Source organism: Lissotriton helveticus, chromosome 9 (genome assembly GCF_964261635.1).
Source record: "Lissotriton helveticus chromosome 9, aLisHel1.1, whole genome shotgun sequence".
Classification (NCBI taxonomy): Eukaryota; Metazoa; Chordata; class Amphibia; order Caudata; family Salamandridae; genus Lissotriton; species Lissotriton helveticus.
In genome coordinates, this window is record NC_136070.1 from 61,613,058 (window position 1) to 61,635,687 (window position 22,630).

The 22,630-nt window shown below is 45.4% G+C and overlaps 2 protein-coding genes across 2 annotated transcripts in view; both read right to left on the minus strand.

The window, feature by feature from the left end:
- Window positions 1–22,630, minus strand: part of AVEN (apoptosis and caspase activation inhibitor) — a 959,958-nt gene that overhangs the window by 694,799 nt on the left and 242,529 nt on the right. The gene's annotated exons all lie outside the window — the stretch shown is intronic.
- LOC144782526 (beta-3 adrenergic receptor-like) lies at window positions 2,463–3,545 on the minus strand. The gene has a single exon (XM_078661935.1). It carries the CDS (start codon window positions 3,543–3,545, stop codon window positions 2,463–2,465), a length of 1,083 nt encoding a protein of 360 aa, XP_078518061.1.

Consider the following 22,630-nt stretch of genomic DNA (forward strand, 5'->3'; position numbering starts at 1 on the left):
TGATATGTTTAACCAGCGGTGCCTTTTAGCCTGCAACACTCCACATGCTCTTGTTTTGCAGCCCATGCATGCAATGGTAAAAGCACCATCCCAAGCTCAACAATGTAATATGCTTTTGGCGATAAAGCTTGGATTGGCTTGACAAACAGTAACAGCTTCTACAGGCAAGTAGTGGTAGGGCGAGGACAGAGAGTGGGGAATAAAAGAAAACAAGCATTTACAATGCAACGGTTTCGCCTTTGTAAAAGTTAGAGCTATTGGCATTGTAAATGACAATTTTTTTTATTTATGTGTTTTATGTGTTGGTTTTGAAAACAGATAAATTAATGGTATTGTCATTTAGAATGCCAATAGCTTAATCTCTCGCAAATGGACGATACCTTACACGTATTGTTTCTAAGCACTGTATTAAAGGTAGAACGATAACAACACATTTCACAAGCACTTAGATACATTTGATATATTGAAAACGGTTGCGAACCCAACCCAACACCCATCTTGCTACAACCCGTATGTTGAGCACTTCGAACAGCAAATATAAATTATATAGCTGCAGTACACATTCAAAACTCGGACACACCAAATTAATACCAGTCTTCCACTGGAACACCTTCCCCAAAGATTTGTTTAGTTTACTATTCCTTCTCACTTTCAAGACAGAACTGAAGGCCAATGTGTTCAGTTTCAAAATACCCTAGGCACCGCTCCACAGCTATGGGTCTTGCTTAAAGCGCACCTGATATTATTTTGCCCACAAAATCAGCAATTGCCTAAATGTAATGTAAATGTATTGTTTCATTCACCAATCATGCTCACTACTGTCGCATGTGACAATGTTATCACAGTGCCAACAATCCAATATACCTAATTTGTGGTAGAAATAATTCATCAAGAAATACAGACACATGGGTATAAGTCCCCCACAGAGAGGGCATAAAAGTATGATTTACCACATGGATTCAGACATTCTATTGCACGCTGCTTTGGAGAGCCAGAATTTCGGCACATATTTGCGAAAAACATTTTTTCTCACTACTACATTGCTCTTAAAAGTTTTTGGGGTCTAGTTCATATCCTACTTTTCTTTTCTATAAGCAACCTTAAGGCAGCTGCAGTAAAGAATGCTGCTCTCAGCAATACAGGATGTAGAAATCCTGCTGGAAAAAAACACAATGATGTTATTTTTTCCCCCGGCTTGTCCTTCTGTGTCTGTCTAAGTGTAAACCATTCCCTTATCAGCGTCAGATGGAATGAATGACTAAATTCATGAAGGACACAGCAGCATAAGTTGTCTGGTGTATCGCTTGTTTTGCATCGTCCTCGGTTATAAACAAACTTTCCAGAGACAAGCTCAGATATCTGACCAATTTGGTTCAATAAAGAAATTAAAACACAGGCACATTTAACTCTAAACAGCATCTTACAATGTGTTATTGGCCTAAATTTTCAACCCTGAAGTGGTCCGTCCACCCAAAAAAAATCAAAAGAGACGACATGGAAACTTATATACGAAGTACCTGAAATACGTTCACGCTTTATGGCCCCTGAACATCACCGTCCCAGAGAGGTGGAAGGTATGCAGGCTAGGCGCTCTGATGGGCCATGAGGAGACCAAAACGTCTGGCACAATACTGGACAGACTGGCTTTTCTTCTACTGCCGTGTTGGACCTGCGGTCCACATAACAGTGCAATAGCGCCGTACAAACGCGCCCCCCCCCCCCCCAAAAAAAACCACTGTCATAATGTTGGCTGTCCTTCCCCTGGATCCCTAATCCGTTTATTTATGTTTTGGAGCTGAATACAATCTGCCTCAACCAATCACCGCACAGCTAGTTCAGATATTGGTTGGAAGGCCTACACACAATTGTACACAATATTGGTCCGAAAAGAAGGAATAGAAGTTCAACTATGGTCATCTCCTGTGTTAAAATTTGAGGTATGACTTGGAAACAAATTAAAAAAAACACACACAATGCTTACTCTTTGTGCCATACAGACAGCAAGAATCTTAGCAACAAAACACACACAATGAGCCCTGAAAAAGTTTCGATGTGAGGAATGAAACACATTGGCTACATTTATGATGTTTTGGAAGAAAAGTGTAAATGCTTCTTTTATAGAAAATCGGTTGCTGTAAAGGGCTGTTACCATACAACCTGAGACAATATTTAACAAGATGTTATTCCAGAAACAAATTTGTGGCAACGACATGCTTTCTGGCACAATAATATGCTTCTGTGATACTCCAAAAGCAATACAGTGTGCTTCGCTCACTTCCTGGATATGCCCCCAAATCAAGGCATGCATTTTCACCCACTCCTGCTTTATCAGCAAACATCTTCTGGCATGCATATTGTGAATATAGAGTTAACACGTGTGGTGGTAAGCTTAAAACTACAAGTCTCATTTGAACTGATACTGTCGGCTGACAAGTCAGCCCTGCTCTAAAGTCACAAACATATCAAGGGGCAAGTTGCCAGCTTTGTTTCAATGACTGAGAACTGCGAATCAGCCTCTCGTTACTCTTTCCTCTAGGCCAAGTGGGTTGCCAGCATGCAAAACTGTCTTTGTGTTGAAGGCCCAGCACGAGCCACTCACCGTTGTAGAGGATGGTAAACATGCAGGGCGCCCAGCACGTGTAGAACACGATGACGACCGGCACGAGGACGCGCGAGGCGGCGTCGTCGTGCGCCCCCAGCTTCTGGCTCTGGCGGCGCGCTGCCAGCCAGAGGCGCAGGTTGGCGAAGGTGACGATGGCCGAGCAGGGGAAGAAGATGACGGCCGTCAGCAGCAGCGAGTAGGTCACATTACTGGCGTAGTCCGGGTTGCAGATGAGCGAGGCCCGCGAAAAGTAGACCCGTACCACCGAGCCGCCGGGGATAGCGATGGGGAAGAGGAATGCCGGCGGCAGCAGCCAGGCGGCGGCGATGAGCAGCTGCACCCGCCACCGGCTCATGACGCGCCCGTAGTGTAGCGGGAAGAAGACGGCCACGTAGCGCTCCAGGCTGATGGTGGCCAGAGAATAGATGGACGAGGCGAAGATGCTGGAGTTCAGAAAGGCCACAATGTGACAGTAGGGTCCGAGCGGGCCTTCGTCCGGCCCTCCGGCGTCGGGCTCCAGTGCCAGGCTGCCGTACAGGTTGAGGGGCACCACCAGCAGTGCCAGCGCCGCGTCGGTGCCTGTCAGCGAGATGAGGATGTAGCGGCAATTGCGCGACCAGCCCGAAACGGACGAGGCGATGACCATCAGCACGAAGGTGTTGCCCACGATGATGAGGCCGCCCAGGGCCGTGATGATGCCGATCTTAGCCACGCGGCTGCCGTGCCACCAGCCCTGGGCCCCGGACTCCGCCAGCAGCTCCTCCTGCTGCGAGGGGGGCCCCGAGCTCAGGTTCTGGATTGCAGCCGAGGCGTTTAGCAGAAACGGCAGTAGGGAAATCATGATTTGGGGGTGGCTCGGGATGTTCTTGCTTGCCCCCGATGCCTCAAGCACGAGGGTTTCTTCTATGCTGTTGATCTGACGTCCCACCCTTGCAGTGTCCATAAAGTCATTCGGATCGGCTTAGTCTTTAGCAGATAGTGGGATGTTGTTATCTTTGTTCCAAAAGAATGCCTTAAACTACACCTCGCATGAGATGTTTAATAATTTACGCATAAATGCAGTTCTACGTTTTTCTTAGCTATTTTCGGATATGCGGTGAAGGGGCCTTTAGTATTTCCGACCTAACTGATTAACAACTTTGCATTAACAAAATCAGGTTGACTTCCACCTGGAGGGCGCCTGGTTAAGCGGGAGTTGTAATGAAGGCGGGACTTTTGGGTTTGAGTCGAATGAGCCACCTGCTGCCGCAGGAGGGGACTGTTCTGAAAGTGATCACGCCCTTTGACGGAGGAAGTGGGTGTTACCACGTTAAACAAGTCAGGTCCCGGGCCGGCAGCCAATCACAGCGCGGCCCGGGAATGACGTCAGGGGGGTGTCCCGGGCCGGCAGCCAATCACAGCGCGGCCCGGGGAATGACGTCACGGGGTGTCCCGGGCCGGCAGCCAATGACAGCGCGGCCCAGGACAAAGGGGCGAGGCTTAAAAAAACATCGAGAAACGCCTCCGAATCGCGTTTTCACAAGAAAGCGTGATTGACAGCCTCTGTCTCCCAATGGCTAGCGTCCATTTATGGAGCTAGCCAATGAGAAACAGAGGCGGTGCCGACATCCATACTGTTGACAAAAGTTTTCGATCTGGGAGGGGCACTTCGTGCCCTCGCCAGGTCGAAACCTAAAAAAGAAAAGGGGCAAAGTCAAAGAAAAAAAAACACGTAACTTATTGGCGGCCGCTTTCCTCCGTGCTCGTCCTCTTCAGATCGACGAACCAGGAAGCACCCAGGCGCATGACTCCCCTGACCAATCACAATGCTGCAGTGCAGCATTGTGATTGCTCTGAGCGCCGTGGTTTGGCACTCAGCCAGAGAATGGGAGGCTGGGCATGTTCTCCATCAGACTGTACAACACAGCCCGGTGGAGAACATGCCAAGTGTGCATGATGGTTTGGTCAGCCCGAGACAGCCGGCCAAAACCTCATGCCACCACTCCTCCGCCTGCTCTGCGAGAGGCACAGCCCCACCCCGCCCCACCCGCACCGGATTTACATAGCCAATAATGAAAAATAAAATAATAATAAAATTGTTATTATCATTTTATTTTTCTTGTGGTGAGACGCTCCTCCGCCTTCGAGAAAGAGCCGCCACTGTTGACAAATATGGAGTCGTTTGGCAGCTGTGAATAACTAACAACTTCTTCTGGACAACCTCCTTTCCTGTTATTTTCTTCTTCCAATGTTAGAAAAAAACTGGAGGTCAAACGAAGGTCATGAACATCAGTTAAAGTTGAACTAATCAGAATAAACTGTATTTGAAACGCAACACATAGAACTATGGGACAGATCTGGTCCTCAAAGACCTAAATTAGATCTCCTGATATAAGGATGGGCATTGAAAAGGGGGAGACGACCTGGCCTTTAAAATAAAAAAATAATTAAATTATTCTGCTAATACTTCCTGGTGAGGTAGTTCTAGATTCAATGACCTCCTCAGGTTTTCATCCCTGATCTCTCTCAAGCCACCATTATAAATGCCTGATTACCTTTTAGGGGCACGCTAACCTATCAGGATGGTGCCACATCACTGTATAGATAAAATGCCTTCAACCAATGTTTACATCACAGCAGGGAAAACGTGGACTAATAGTAGTCAAGACACGGACTTTAGGACTAAGGGACCAAGGTCCTAAAACCAGCTTCAGCTCTTGCACAACTGTGTGATCCTGGACAGCGCACTTCACTTTCTTGTGGCAGAGCTCCCGTGTTACGTGCTATATCATAAATAAAGCTCCCTATTTTCAGTTTTTACTGATTTTTACAGATGAATACAGACAGAAAAACATTTCTTTTCTTATCTGGATTTTATTTTAAATGTGGACAAAAACGGAAATTGGGTGCTTTTCGTGTGATTCTAAATATGCTTTGCCATGACTGCCAGGACAATGAGCGGGTTAAAAAAGAAAGGAATTTTTGTAAATAGGCTTAAACAGCAGTAGCTACGCACAAAAGCCTGATACTGAAATGTGCATTGATTTATCTTCTGCCGGTGTTCTTATCACTGAAATCTGGCAGGCATTCAAGCATGACTGCATATTTATTGGTTAAATAAACGTGGAAATATACCGGTTTCAGCTTTACTTTTTTCACAAAACCCATAATAAATATGGATAAATACAGATAAAGTTGACAAAAAAGAAATATGAATAAATACAGCCATCGTTTTGGACTGTTCCTGTTCCTGGCTCACCTAGCCTTTTGCTTCACAACTCGCGGAACCCGCTCCGCGGGTCCCGCAGCCCCGTGCTTGCCTTCCAGGACTGTCTTGTGGGTGTTTGTGTGCACGCAGGGCTGCGAGCGTCAGGTCCCGGACTTCACATCCCAGAAGTCCCGGTAACCCGAGCCTCCCGACACCTGGCCGCTCTCCCTGCTAGCCCCGCCCCACCATCAGCCTGAAAAGGACTCTGGCCGACACCCGCCTTGGGACATCGTTTTGGACTGAGTAGTGGTTCCTGTTCCTGGCTCACCTAGCCTTTTGCTCCACAACTCGCGGAACCCGCTCCGCGGGTCCCGCAGTGCCGTGCTTGCCTTCCAGGAGCCCAGGACTGTCTTGTGGGTGTTTGTGTGCACGCAGGGCTGCGAGCGTCGGGTCCCGGACTTCACATCCCAGAAGTCCCGGTAACCCGAGCCTACCGACACCTGCCCGCTCTCCCTGCTAGCCCCGCCCCACCATCAGCCTGAAAAGGACTCTGGCCGACACCCGCCTTGGGACATCGTTTTGGACTGAGTAGTGGTTCCTGTTCCTGGCTCACCTAGCCTTTTGCTCCACAACTCGCAGAACCCGCTCCGCGGGTCCCGCAGCGCCGTGCTTGCCTTCCAGGAGCCCAGGACTGTCTTGTGGGTGTTTGTGTGCATGCAGGGCTGCGAGCGTCAGGTCCCGGACTTCACATCCCATAAGTCCCGGTAACCCGAGCCTCCCGACACCTGGCCGCTCTCCCTGCTAGCCCCGCCCCACCATTAGCCTGAAAAGGACTCTGGCCGACACCCGCCTTGGGACATCGTTTTGGACTGAGTAGTGGTTCCTGTTCCTGGCTCACCTAGCCTTTTGCTCCACAACTCGCGGAACCCGCTCCGCGGGTCCCGCAGCGCCGTGCTTGCCTTCCAGGAGCCCAGGACTGTCTTGTGGGTGTTTGTGTGCACGCAGGGCTGCTAGCGTCGGGTCCCGGACTTCACATCCCAGAAGGCCCGGTAACCCGAGCCTCCCGACACCTGGCCGCTCTCCCTGCTAGCCCCGCCCTACCATCAGCCTAACAGCCCACCTATAAATACAAGCGTTACTTCCCGCGGCGCGGGAGCGTCCCGGGAGAAGCCCGGGACTAGGGCGGGCCGTTTGAGGCCGTTAGAGAACGGTAGAGACCGGACCGGGCCACCTCCCTTGGCTTATTTTTATTGCATTACCATCCTTGTCCTGTTTCTACTAGCTTTTGTGAACTCAAGGTACAGGTACAATGTCTGTGCGCGAATGTAGAACCAGGGAAGCTAAAGGGAAGAAGTTGAATGGGACTCTTGATGACTTTATAACTAGGACTAACACTGCTATTGATATGGAAATCAATAAAATGCAGAAAAGAGTCTCCATGGAACTTGATGCAGCTAGAAGAATTTCCCGGGAGCTGTCCTTGGCGAGGAAATCATCCCTAGGTCATTTTGCCTCAGCTAAAACCCCGAGCGTCGGGTAGGCTCTGTTTCTATTCTGACGCAGGCAGTTGTCCACCAGATATCGGCCTCCCCACCCCCAGCCCCTATGGTGGGGCTACCTCTTTTACCAACTCCCAACCATAGCCCATCTTTGGGTGGTTTGGTGTAAGTAAAGGGGGCCCCAATGGAGATATCCCCTAATCCTAAGGGGGAGGGCGGGAGAAATCCCTTCACAATCAAAGAGGGTGCTGTCCAAAAACGTAAGTGCAACATTACATCCGCCTTCTCTAGGAAGAAGGCGAAGGTTGCAAAGGCCCAGATCTTCACGGGTGCTAAGCCTATAGTAGGGGGGATGGCCGCCCTACCCCTCCATTTATCCCCCAAAGTACCATCATCTACGGGGAATGACAGTGTCAGTGCTGCAGAAATTAGTCGGGCAGCTTTAGCGGGAGAGCACGATTTAGTAATAGAAGGTGAGAATGATGGGGTTCCTGTGTGTGTGATAGAGGGAAGAGACGTGGAATTTCTAACGATTGTCTGGGAAACGCTAAAAAAACTTCTAACCCCCCTGGAAGTCAGACTATAGCGTATAGAAAACCAGCTGCTTGAGACAGAAAAGAGCATCTTAACCCTAGCAACTCTTAGTATAGTTGATAATAAACCGAATAGCACATCTGGTGTAACTCATCCTATACCAACACCCACAGCTACCCCACCCATGGTCCCTGTGACCAAACCCATCCCCAAACCCCGATCCAAGGCTGCTATAAGTAATACCACTAATGCTATAGTGGAGACACCTAAACAACTGCTTGTACAACCTGTTCCAGCCCCGAAAGTCATGGCAGCCCTGAGGACAAAAGAACCCAAGATCTATTATCCTAAGACGCAGGGGGCAAAACCTAAGGAGAAACAGCGTGGGTTACCTCGATCTCCCCCCGGATGCTAGGCCCTATGTAGTGGTACTAACATGAGTTCCGGAAATCGCATATCACCAGCAGGAAAATTTCGGATCCCTGAGGAATAAGGTAACACACTGGCTAAATGAAAACAGGCCGTTACCCATCCACCTGAGAAGTAAAATTCTCATGGTGCGAAGGGTACCATGGATAGGCACCTCGCACAAATCAATCCCAGGTGATTGTATCATTGTCTCCTTTGAAGACCCCAACACAGCACATTCTATATACACATGGAACGATTACGGGGGGAACTCGACCATAGTAGCTAGACCCTTAACCTATTTTTATCCCCCGCCACCACGCTCCAAAAACGGGGGGAATTGGCCCTCGGCTAGAAATTATGTATGGGGTGGTTCAGCAAATTGTTGGCAGGGTACTCAAGACAGATGGAATGGGGCACCCACCTACAATAGATTTGTCTGTCTTGAGGATGTTGACTGACTCACTGGTAAGGGACCTTGCACATCTTCTTCTGAGGACTCACTTTCTCCTTTACTGTGCCCCGTCTCTGTGCTATCTATATGCATCCCTGAAAATTGCAATTCATCGGAAAATAGGGCTTTGCCCAATAAGGGTAGAGTTGCCGATTCTCAACTAATTGGAATAGCCTCTGAGTCTTTTGATGATAAATTAGACCAGGTAGTCGCAGTTCACCATAATGACAAGGGTAATCTCCTCTCTAGGGAGTCATTTGGAATCAGCAGGCGGTTGTTAGAGGGACCGAGTTTTCGAGAGCTTCCTCATCCGAAGTGGCCATCCATGCTGAGGGACCTCCGGCCAGCAGCCATATCTCACCGCCGTCGTTGATTACGGGGGGGGGGGGGGGAGCTTCCCTGCTCCCCCGTGGCAGTCTCTGGAAGGGAAACTGTATCTTTGACCCCGGCTGAGGCCGCTAGTATTGCCCCTGGTATTGTCTTTACCCCTCCCTTAACTGATCAGGTGTGGGGCTTAGATGGGATTAGTGGCGAAGGACTGAAGGTGCTTAGCTGGAATATAGCAGGCCTTGCGCGGAATATAGACATACCCGACTGGAATTCATTTGTTGAACCCTTCGGGTTGTGTCTATTTCAGGAAACCTGGTGTCTGGAACCATACCACAAGGTGGGTTTCACAACTTATTTTGTTCCTGCAATACAATCTCCCGGAGGGAAAGGCCGTACCTCCGGCGGCCTACTAATTTGGGCTAGTATCTCGCTGGGTCTTTCTATTAGGCCTATTGCCAACAAATTACCTGACCTACAGAGACTTTCAGTTAGAGGGCCATGTGGGGGGAGAAGGCTTGAAATCTTTAACATCTACGTTAGAGGGGCAAGGGGCGGGTCCTCCACACTTTCTGTTACGGGTATTGAGGAGGGTCTTAGTTCTTGTACGCCCGACGCCCTCGTTATGCTAGCAGGGGATTTCAACTGCACATTTGAACCCCTGGCTAACGAAGATATATTAGGCACCTGGGAGGATGATGCCAGGAGAGGCATTCCATCCCTCTCACTGGCTCCTATCAGAAGCTGGTCCCAAACCGCCATCGATCTCAACGCCCTCTGCCTGGAATATGGTCTCAGGGCCACTAATGGTAGATCCAATTCAGACCAGTCAGGGGCTCATACGTTTAATAGAGTGGGTCATTCCTCGCGAATTGACTTCATTCTATTGAACTATAGCCTCTGGGGACACCTAATCGACATGGAGGTCCTCCAGTCTTCTGTCAGTGACCATAATCCAATGTTCCTGTCCTTGTCTTCCCTATGGACGGATGTGTCCCTAGCCCCATCCCCTCATGCTTGGAAATTAACGCATGAAGTAATTCCCTCTAATTGCGGTAGACGCCTAAAATGGAATACCTTTGCGGCAAATGAGGATAAGATCCGGGGTGCTAAATCTATAATGTCCAGCACCGCGATGCGGTTAGACTCTTTAGGAGCCACTGATTCGGAGGCTCCTAACTTGTTCTCTGAAAAAACCACTGCGCTAGGTGAACTGTTTGTAGTTTGCTCTTTTGGTCCAAGGGCCACCGCAAATGGTAGATCCACGCGCAATGCGGGTTGGTTTTCACACGCCTGCAGTGTTGCAAAAAGGGAGCTGATCCGGGCGGTAAAAGCGAAGGATGGGCCCCAGATTAGTTTTGCTAGGCGCAACTACAGAAAGACCTTAGTAAAGGCGAGGGACGAGCATGAGAACATGTTCTGGCAGGACCTATTGGCAGCTAGTCTTAGGAAGGACTCCAAAAGCTTCTGGGACCTAATAAGAACTAAGGACAAACCCACGGACTCGCTCATAACATGCAACATAACCGAGGGTGTATGGTTGGACCACTTTTCCAAGTTGTATGCAGCGGCCGAGGGATCCGAGCCTACCGAGGTGGGTCCGTATACCCCGGGTAAATTAGAGCCCAGTGAGGACCTCCTATTCACTTGTAAAGAAGTAGAAGGGGCAATTGAGCGCCTGGTCCCCAACAAGGCGGCGGGCCCCGACGGCCTTCCAGGGGATTTACTTCGTGTCAACCTAGTCGAGTGGGGAAGACTTATTGCCTCCGTAATGAACGCTGGCTTGGCTGGTGCGGCCCTACCAGATTAATGGAGGGGTGCAGAGGTCGTCCCTATTTTCAAGAGAGGGAGTCGGGACGACCCTGCCAACTACCGTCCTATAAGTCTCCTGGATTCCTCGCAGAAGGTGGCAGGCAAAGTTGTCCTGGGAAGAATCACGCAGTGGGTCGAAGAGAACAATATTCTGTCAGACTTCCAAGCCGGTTTTAGGACTGGCACGGGGACGATCGAGCAAGCATTCCGATTGCTGATGCTTTATTGGAAAGTGGTTGTACTGGGCAAAGGCAGCCTGTACCTTGCATTTATAGATCTAAGGACTGCCTTTGACCTGGTCCCACGCAACCAGCTCTGGAATGTTCTCGATGCACTAGGTATTCCCCCTAACCTTCTGGATATGCTGATAAGATTCCACGCAGACAACTTTGCACAGATCAGGTGGGGTGTTCAGGGACAAAAAACATCGAGAATCCCTGTAAATAGAGGTGTCCGCCAGGGCTGTGTTTTAGCCCCCACTCTGTTCTCAATATATGTTAACGGAGTGGTGGAGCATCTGCTACGACATCCAGCAGACGCACCATCCCTGGCGGGCAAGAAAATTTCTACCTTACTATTTGCAGATGATACCCTCCTGATCTCTAAGTCACCAGTGCGCCTGCAGAGTCTCTTAAACAGTTTTAGGACTTTCTGCGACTCAAGAGGTCTAGTCATAAATACGGGGAAGACGAAGTTCCTGGTCTTAAACCCCCCGAGGAAATTAGTCAAACCACCTACCCTTGACTTAGTCCCACTCGAGAGGGTTAAGGAGTTCGACTATCTTGGCATTCGCCTTTCCGACTCTATGAGTGGGAAATCGCATCTACAAAAGATGCTGCTGTCCCATAAGAGAGTAACGGGTGCCCTTCTTAAGGAACATCGGGGCTCCTCTTACAAACCAATTGCACCGGTTGTTGACATCTACAGGGCACAAGGAGTCAGTGCAGCCCTCTATGGGGCAGAACTATGGGGTGTGCAGAACGTGGACCAGTTGACCCGTTCTGAAAATAAATTTCACAAAGATCTAATGGCCCTTTCTTACAACACCCCAACTCTTCCTCTTCTCCTGGATATGGGCACTCGCCCTATTGGTGACCAAGCGAGGCTGAGCCCACTCCTTCTATGGGCTCGCATCTGGAGAGCCCCCGAATTGTCCAGCTATGCAGATGGCTTAAAAGAGATTCTTGCATTTCCTGGCTGGGCTAAGATTCGGTGGCTAAGGGAAGTCAAGAGTCTTCTAGTGGATCTAGGCCTTGAGGTCGACTGGATCAATAGATCCGCCCGGCCAAAGACAACTCTGAAAAAACTTTTTGGGTCCTGGGTGGTCGAGGGCAGAAAGAGTAATGTTAATTTATGCAGGTCATCGGCAGAATTTCTCTTGACAAAAGAGGTGCACTTCCGTGAGCCATATTTGGATTTTATCACAGTTCCCTGGGATAGGGCCCTCTATTTTAAATTCTGGGTAGGCGTTCTTCCTGTGGGCACTATGACTGCCAACTGGAAGGTCCCGGCACAGACCTCCCCTTTTTGCCCTTGTTGTTTGGACAGATTAGAGACAGTTCCACATTTATTGTTTGAATGCCCGGCTTATGCAGTCCCCCGTAGCAGATGGCTGAAGCCACTATGTAGAGAATTTGGGACTAGGTCCCATAGGGAGGCCCTTAGAATTCTTAAAACGGACCCTCGCCCCCTGTTTGCTAGTGGTTTAGCTAAGTATTTAGGCTGGGCATGGCGCATTAGATCTAATAGACTTTCCTACCTTGTCTGAAGTGTACTCTAGACTGTTAAATTGCGGTTACAAATGTAAATTGTTGCACAGAGCTTATGTAATTTTAATGTTTGTTGTCTTTTACAGTTTTTAATGTATATGTATTGCTTTTTATGATATCAATTATATCGAAATAAAGCTATTACTACTACTACTACTACTACTATAAATACAGACAGAAATGACAAAAAACATAAATACCATAAAACAAGGAGCCCTAATCATAAATAACATGACAATTCTGTTCAACATGGAGGTGCCTAAAGGTCTTTCAGTTCGTGGAAGGGCGCTATTCCAATTAACACTCGCTTATACATAGAGAACTGAATTCAATTAAACTTCCACGTGATTGCAGTTGTAACAGGACGGGTGCATAACTTTAGGAAACTTCTTAACCACAAGAAAAATCCTTAAGGGCCTAACATGCTGTCAGGCTCCCTTCAAAACAAGAGCAGCGGGATTATGCGCCTACTGCGGAGATCTGCTCCAACAAACTGTTGACTAACTTCAATCCAGACAGGCTGTCTCAGCCTCTCACCCTTCCGAGGTCAAAAAAACGTGTACCTCGGACTGGGTAGGGTAATAGAAACATGTAGTAATAGTGCTAAGAAGCTACAAGCCTTTGGCACTAAGCGTTGCACCAAAATTGCATCCTTATTAGCATTATTATGTAGTACATCTCCACATAGGGAGCTGATGTCCTACTATGATGCAGATTACTTTTAAATTTGGTGTAACACAAGACACAAGGTCAGCTTATTCTCACGAGGCCACTGCCCATGAGTAGTGTTCGCGTAAAAGCTGAGCGAGCACCCTCTGTCTGCACTTCTCCTTCCACCCACTGAACTGCACCCAGCCTCAGCAGTGCCTGTGTCCTGTTTTATTATGGCACGCGAGAGGATTTCCAAGCCTTTCAAACTGGTGGATAAAGTAATTGAGGCTGACGAGGATCACACACTTTAGTCAAGCGCAGGAGCCGGTCTAGAATGCAGTCCTACACCGTAGACATGTTAACCACTAGGCCACCTCACCCAGCCTCTGGGTACTCCTGTTAGTGGTTAACTGAACTCTCTTAACTAATGCCCTTCCCTCGAGGCACCTCAAGCGCCACTGTATCTTGTCATTAAACGATAACTATTATTTCAGAATATACTGCACCACTCTCATGGGCCCTGGCAGGGCCTGTGTTTTGTTTCTCTCTTTTTTTCAAATTGCAGCAGCCTTTGCTTTAAAAAAAATGTTTACTGCTCATCTGAGCATCATCTGTGAATTTGAAGTCAATTTTTGTTTTATTATTTTTGAATCGGGGGACCGCACCCCAACTAAGCAAGGAAGGGGTAGGGTATCACTACCCTGCGCAGTATATTTAAAAAACAAAAAATCAGGATAGATGACTATCCTAAAATAGCTGCCATCACATCTCTGTTAATGTTGTGGCAGCCAATCTGATCTTCTCTCTTGATCTGTTGGCTCCATGGATCCGCCCGCGGTGTGAAATATTTTATATTATTTTAACCATAATTTCTCAAAAACTATTGAACGGCATTACACCAAATCACAAAAAGCACACCTTCTGGACCAAAATCTTAATTTCTGTCGAATTTGGTGTAATTCTGTTCAGCTGTTTTGGCTGTTCCTGTGTCTAATTTTCCTACGGAAAAATGAATAATGCAAACTTGTTTTGGGAAACCCCTTTGCTCAGCCCCGGCTTGACGGACTACCACGAAACGTTACACTAAAGAGCCGAGATGGATGCATGTTTTTTTTTTTTTAGAAAGTTTGGTGAAGATTCGTCAAAACAGCGTCAAAGTTATTAGCGAACCCACAAAATGTTTTCCTATGGAAACATGGTTCTAACTATAACTACCAGGTGTGACTGTCACTGCGAAATATATTACAGCATTAGAAGGTTTTTTAAACCACAAATCTGTATGGAATAAGTCTCACACCAACAGGCACTCACTGAGTAGCTGTTGCGCTTTACCAGTTCCAAATAGAACAGAAAACAAAACAAATGTAGTTTTAGACAGTGCTTGTTGCCCGGTAAGCAAGAGTTAATATTACTCATAGTATTGAACTTATTAGTTAGCCTCAGAAGGATCTAAAGTGGGGTTGGTGCAGCAAGGACTGAAATCTAGAACCAGCAGGGAGGGGCAAATGGATGCAGCAGAGACATTTGGCCACTGAGTTATCCTACCTGTTATACAGCGGTTACGCAGTCACTGAAAAGTGCAGGATAACATAGGCAAGAATCAAGTCATTGAATCTAGTGGTTGTACTGTCTGGCTCCTGATGGACTCTGTAGAGCTGTGGTGTAAGTGTTAGACCAGAAAGACTAATTTAGAATGTTGAGTTTGCAGTTACACACAGATGAATAAAGACGTGTAATACTATATTTGGCATAGTCCTTGGCGGAGCCCAGGCTGGGAAAGACACTACAATTGGTGACAAGATTGGTGATAACTAACACGAAGATTGACAGTGCTCTCCCAGAGAGTTTGCTATGGTCCAAAAAAACTGCTGGTGCATGCCACATGTGCCGTCGTCATAGTACAGAATCAGTGCTTAATGCATGTGGATTCAAAGCGCATCTCCAACCGCTATGAAGCAGCTGAAGATAACGAAAGCATTGCAGAGAATCTACATTTCATTGACTGAGAACCTGCTGGTCAGGCCATCCATAAAGGTACTGCGCTTCCACACCAGATAAAGTCATATTATATATGGAGTGTTAACGCTGAAGGCGGATACAACCAGGTTTTCAAAAAACAGTCATTGCTAATCGAAAATTACAAAATAATGCTGCTAACAGAAGTGCTGCAAGAGGAGATCAACTTGGTGTCAGAAAGTGCAAATTGACATTTAGAAAAGGAGAAATAATTGACTTACCAAACTCATAAAAGAGTCATCAATCATACCGCTGCACTTTGTGAAGTGGCTTAAAGAGATGGGCCTAAGGTTGTGCTTACCGAGTCGCCCATACCCGAAGTGGCATCAAAACTGCTAAGGGGGGTTCAGAACAACTTCACAGGTCTTCGAAGAGTAAAGAGAGGCTCCTGGAATAGTGACATTTTTCAGATGGCTGCGAAGAAAGTCATTTTCAGCTATCATTAAAGATGATCCAGAAGCCAGCATATTTGAGGCCCTACAGATGAGCTGCATAAACCATGCCACAGTGGTATACAAATAGTCATTAAAATAAACTGTGGTCTACAACGCTGCTGCATTGCTGAAACCACCACCACTGTTCAATGCTGCCAAAAAGCAAAATATTGTCGATAGGTGGATTGTTTGAATAGAGACAGTTGAAGATTTCATTAAAGATATTTTGAATCTCAAGTTTAATCCAATGCCTAATGTGAATTACGAAAGATACATTTTCAGTAAAGAACAACAGAAAGTTGGTGAAACCATTGATGAATTTGTGGAGAGACTTGACACACTCAAACACCAAGCTAAATTAATTTAATGATGAAGAAGCTATACGTCTTAAGTTTTTGATGGATGCTTGTCAGATTCATTCAAACGAGGAATGCGGAGAGAAACTCCTAGACTGGAGAGAGTGTTAATGGCTGTCAGAGCTGAAGAGCGTGCCGATAGACAAACTGCTGACATGGAGGTTGGAGGAGCCCAGAATGAATCAGTCATGAGTGTGAACAGTAAGCCGAAGCAAAAGACTGAAAGACAGAATCTGATGTCTACATGTAAAAAGAAGTTGTGTTTTAGGTGTGGATATTAGTTTCCATACAAAGACAAATGTCCCACGATTCGACAGATGTGCAACAATTGTGGCAGGCGGAGAACCATTTTATGATGGTTTGCAAAGCAAAGGAAAAAGCAAGGGCATCACAGCGTGAAAACAAAATGGCAGCCAGAACGTTCAGACAAATTGTTCGACGCGCACCCACCAGGCCAAGCGGCAGCATCAGTTAAGACAAATTGACACGGAAACTAAGTTGATTGTCATTTAATTCATCGTCAAACAGTTCTTCTATATCAGTATCAAGTAAAAGAGAAGAAGATGGTTTTATCACGTTGATGTTTACCTCAGAAAAGCGTGAGCATGTTGAATTGGTTGCTGGCAAAGAAAAATGTCAGTCAAAGAGAAGTCGACATGCTAAAGCACCAAAGTCATTCAAACATTGTCTGAAGACTACACTGAAAGTAAATGGTTGTTCAATACCTTTTACCATCGACAATGATGCTTTGATAAACATTATGCCTGAGGAGAAATATAATGAATTGCCTCCATTACTGCAACTTACGCCAATGAAAACCAAAGTGTACACAATGGCTGAATCAACGCCCTTAAAAAGTCATGGTTCTTTTGTAGCGACAATGAAACTGAAATAAGCAAAGATGCAAGCACCCATTCATTTGCTTCAAGGTACAGCGTCAAGTGCCTGTCTACTCAGTTTCAGCACAGCTGCTGATATGGGACTGCTTTCCGTAAGCTAGCATATTAATGAGGATGTCCGTTCAGTTGCTCAAAGACATAGATGAATTGCTTTTCATTTACAATTACTTTTTCATTTATTTTGGGGAGAGGAGGTGGCCTAACGGCTAGGGTGGTCGACCTTGAATCTGGGGAATTGGGTTCGAGTCTCGACAATGATGCTGAACTTCCTGTGATTCTGGGCAAATCATGTAATCTCCCTGTGCCTAACAAAAATGAATGTAATGGAACTGGTTCCAAGTAAAGCGCTCTGATACCCGATTCGGGTCAAGTTTGCGCTATATAAAACTCTGTAAAATAAAATACAAGACGCTGTTGAGAAAAAACTTGAATCATCACTTGAGCATGATATCATTGAGCGTTCTACTGGTCCCATGCCATGGGTTTCTCCCATAGGGGTAGTGTCCAAAAAGGGCAGTGAAGGAGCTCTAGGCATATGCGTTGACATGTGTCAGGCAAACAAGGCAACTGAATGAGAACAACATTCAGGTCCACACATTGCTAACATGATAACGCAATTCAATGGTGCAAAGGTCTTCTCTCGCCTTGATTTGAATAAGGGCTAACAATAGTTGGAACTTGAAGAAAATTGCAGTTACACCTCAACCTTTTCTACACAAGTTGGTCTGTTTCGATACATAAGACTATGTTTTGGTGTGTAATCGCCAGCAGAAATTGTTCAAGATATTATTCGACGCATGACACCCAATCCTGCTACAGTACAAGCACTAACAAATGTTGATCACACACAAGATGTTTCTATGGTGCATTCATTTCTTAGCATGGCCAGTTACTGTTCCAGATATATAAAAGACGTTGCTACTGTTATGTGCTCCATTGAGAGATTTGACAAAAAAGTGTGTTTCATTTCATTGGTCACACGAATGTGAGAAACGTTTTAAGAAAATCATTCAAGTCATTCCGAATGCTACTGAAATTGCATATTTCAATCCAAAGCTTTATAAAGAGGTTGTTGTCGAGGCTAGCCCAGCCAGGTTAAGCACTGTCCTTGCACAGCATAGCAGACACCCGAATCCTCGAAGGCATACTGTTGCATATGCAAGACCATGCCTATTCACAACCTAAAAAACAAAAGGTCTAGCTGTGGTATAGGCTTGTGAACATTTCTATGTATTCCTGAACGGAAAGCCTATTACATTGATAACTGATCATCAAGCTTTACTAATTATATTTGGCAATCGAAAGGCCAGGATGCCTCCTCGCATTGAATGATGGGGACTATGATTACAAGAGTACAATTATAACATTGTCAGGCCTCGAAAAATCTACTCGTCCACTCGCTATGGCGAGTCAGATTCTATCAGGTAAGGCCGTTTTTAGCACCAACTAGTCAATTCTGGTGAGTGAACCTAAGCTGGAAAGAACAGGTTTTCTGTTCATTCAGAAAGTGAATGAGCAATGATAACGCCTTTAAATCTTGTTTTTATCTTGACAAATTTGCTGTATTTTCAAGGGCAGGTTTCAAATGTCAGTTTATCTTTTTACTAATAGTTTCTTATCTTCTCCTGGAAAATGGTATTTACTTTTCTTTCTCTTATTACATTTAGAGGTTTTTGCCAAGTGAGCTGTCTGACAATCATTGTGAAACGAAAGGCTGTAAGATGTCAGGTTTTTTTCTGAGCACACATCATTTAAACAGCTTGTAAATGAATACTAGTATTTTATAATATATCAGGAATTACAAAAGAACATTTTTTTTGTAGTTCAGAAGTGCGATGCAAACGAAGAGGTAAACAGGAGCAAAACAAATCAGAACACTTTACGTGGTGATGTGCAAATGACATTTCTGCAGAAACTCTATTTCCAAACATTATAAACCATATAGTTTTATCAGTAAAACCACTTAAGTGGGAAATGTTGCAGCATTTTAATTTAAAACCTTCTGATTGCAAATAAGTGTGTTACCATTTCATGCTTCAGGTATGTATTGATTGAAAGTGAACGTTTTTAAACATGACTTGAGAAACATTTTTGTCCCATATCTGATGACAATGAAGTTAATGTACGAAGAAGTCAGTGGTCATGTGCATCCTATATGTGGCTAGATTTGTATTATACATGGAACAAAAGTTTAGTCTATTAAATCAAGCAAAGTTTTTTTTGTACAGCCTACTTGCTGAACTCGCGTATTTGAAGGCACTTTCAAATGTGATAAAGATGAAAATGGTGGCTCAGTGAATTAAAATATTTGCCCAGGATCACATCATTTGAAACCAGTTTATGGGTCAAGACCATTATAATTAGGTTGAGTACATTATTTAAGTCATTGGACCCGCAAGTCTAGTAATATTTTGATGATTTTTCGAGGCTTCATTGTGCATCAGCAAGGGAAGCATTACAACACTGCTGACTACTTTTCCAGAGTGCTTCTACTCCATCCCAGACAGCTGAAGCCCATATCAATTTCATTGTAAAATCAAACACACCAGCTACCATTTTGTTAGCCCTGATTATCACTGACACAAGCCATGATAGTGATATGCTAAAGCTGAAAGATATAACTGCACATCTGTCATGGAACCAATATCCTCACCAGTGATGGTTAATATCAAAAATACAAAAATCTCAAAGATGAAGTGTCCATAACTCAGGAAGGAATTATACTGCAAGGGTCGAGAATCCTGATTCTGGAGGGTCTGCAGCATGATTGAAGTGGACCACAAAGGACAATGTGGAATTGTTTCCACAAAACAAGCTCTACAAGACTGAGTCTGGCTTTTATATCTTGATGAGTGGGTTGAAAACAAATTAAAGGCCTGTCATCTATGCAACATCAGCTGATGGTGACTGTGGAGGAATACTCTAATTTTCCATTAATTAAGGATCTCTTATCTACCGCTCAAGACCGAGTCATTGAGAGACTAGATAGCATTTTTGCGTGTTCCAGGCATATTGAAATCTGACAATGAACCGCCTTTTAACAGTTGAGAGTTCAAGGATTTCTTAGAGCATCTAAATATAAAGTTTCAGAAGAGCACACCTCTCTGGGTGCAGACCAAAGGGCTTGTCAAGCACTTTCTGAGTACGCTAAAGAAAGCAGTGTAGCGTGCTACTCTTGAGAAGCTCGCTCTAAAAACTGTGTTCAATTCTACCCTAAGTGGTTATCGTTCAACACCTCACTCGACCACAGGTGACAGTCCTGCAATATTGATGTTCCTTAGAGCAATGACAACCAAGATACCTTAGTGGACCAATCAGAGAGCGAAAGACGAGACAGCAACTTGTGAGAAGGACTTGGTTCATAAACAAAAGATGAAAGCGTATGCTGACAAAAGACATCAAGCGAAGAACATAATCTTTAAGAAAGGAGATCGAGTGCTCGTATGCCAGATGCGGAAAAGAAAATCTGATGCGCATTGGATGCAGAATCTTTTCAAGTGGTGTCTACCAAGGGACACATGGTGACTGCCCAGTGCCCTGGGAAGTCTATTACCAGATCGGCATTTAAGTCACCGTTCATCAGATCTATATGTTGAAGGAGAGATGAGTTACAATTCACCAGTGACTGCTCTTGCCTCTCCACCATCAACTCAGATCTGATGCGCATTGGATGCAGAATCTTTTCAAGTGGTGTCTACCAAGGGACACATGGTGACTGCCCAGTGCCCTGGGAAGTCTATTACCAGATCGGCATTTAAGTCACCATTCATCAGATCTATATGTTGAAGGAGAGATGAGTTACAATTCACCAGTGACTGCTCTTGCCTCTCCACCATCAACTCAGATCCAGGACATTGATGGTGACAGCTCCCAGTTTCCAATGATAAGATCAGGTCGAACGATTAAAGCACCAAAAAGATTGATTGAAGAGATTTAATTGGATACATATATATATTTTTCCGTAGAGCTGCAACGTAAGTGTTAGACTGGAATGCACTGAAGGTTGATTTAGAATGTTGAGTTTGCAGTTACGCACAGACGAATAAAGATGTGTAATACTAAGCTCTTTGTGTGCGGCATAGTCATTGGCAGGTACCCAAACAGGGGTGGTCCCAATAGTCAATGTGTGAGAGGGGTACGGAGAGCTGCAAAATACATGAAATGCTGTAGTGCTGCCTGGCAGCTGTGTAGTTTGGATTTCCGTCGGGGATACTCAGGGGGCCTTGGGACATATGTGACAAAAGACATATATGAAAGCTCTAATGGTGAAAGAATAGTATATAATAATGCCCATTTTAAAACAAGCTGTGCATCTGTAGTCGGATTACACTAAAGGGGTAACTACACCACTTTATATAGGGCCAAGTTCTCCTAAACCATCTCACAAGAGAATACCGTAAATGGAAGGAGCACAAACAGTTCTGCTTCTCTTGAAGGAAATAGAGGTCTCTGAGTGGAGTTGTTATTTTCACATGCATAAATATGCCAGTAAATGCATGCCTGAGAAATCACAAGTCAAGGGGTTGAAATAAAGAATGCATGCGCTACCTCCTCTCCCCTTACTCCCATAAGTCTGTTGTGCACGTGTGCTGCTGAGCTGTATCTCCAACACTCCTACTACAAGTGGTGCACACTGGTTCTCCCATAGGCCATGCCAGCTACATTTCATTTACTACAATTTAAATACCACCCAACTACTATACAAAGTTTAAAAAGACCAATGACCTGTCAATAAAAAAAATTAAAAAATCTCAAATAATACCTTAAAATAAATACATTTACAATATTTGAAAAATACTTTCAATGAGTGACCTTGTTCTTGTTACTTGGCACTTACATAACCTTTACAGGCTGGCAGTCTACTACATGAAGGAGTCGAGGATTTTACCTAGGTAAGCAAGATCTATAAAAGAAAATCTAGACTGGCCGAAGGTGTCACACTTGGCAAGCAGGACTCTGCTCCATAAGCAGTTATTTTGTGCATGTGCTTTTTAAATAGACCAACAGATGCTGAAGCCAAATCAAAGAGAGACAGAACTTGACGCAGAAGTACAACACTCGTGCCCCTGCTGTCAGGGGCACGAGGCACCTACAAAAAGATTTAGACAATAAAATAGAGGACGTTTGACTTCGTTTGAATCAAGAACGTTTTGAGAAGAAGCAAGCTAATATAACATCAATTTTGGATTTTTTTAAATGGGAATCTCCCACCCTAATTGAACAGTTTATCGTGTGTGAGTCACAGCAAAGTGAGCATCAGAAAAGGTAATAAAAATAGAAAAGACGTAATCAGATTCTGAGAATCAGAGATAAAGGGGTATTAGCAAAGATATCTTAAATGGCACATACAAAAATCTTAATTGAGTTCCGCAGCTAATTTACAGAGGCGCTCGCTCTGACCTCCTGAAAATATTAATCTGCTTGAATATGAAATGCCCAAAGGCATTGTTATCAAAAAAAGGAGAGGGAACTGCGCACTTGAAAGCAGTGATTAACTTGTAAAAGTAAAGGTACTGGGCCCAAAGCTTTGTTCAGAAGCCCGCAGCTGGTGCTCCTGGGTGTTGGAGTACCGAATTCTAAGAACGCATCGTCTTGATGCCACCCCATGCCTCTTTCATCCACCACCAGACACTTATCTCCCTCTTACAGGTCATTTTTCATCCCTGCTTTCTGTCTTTGAAA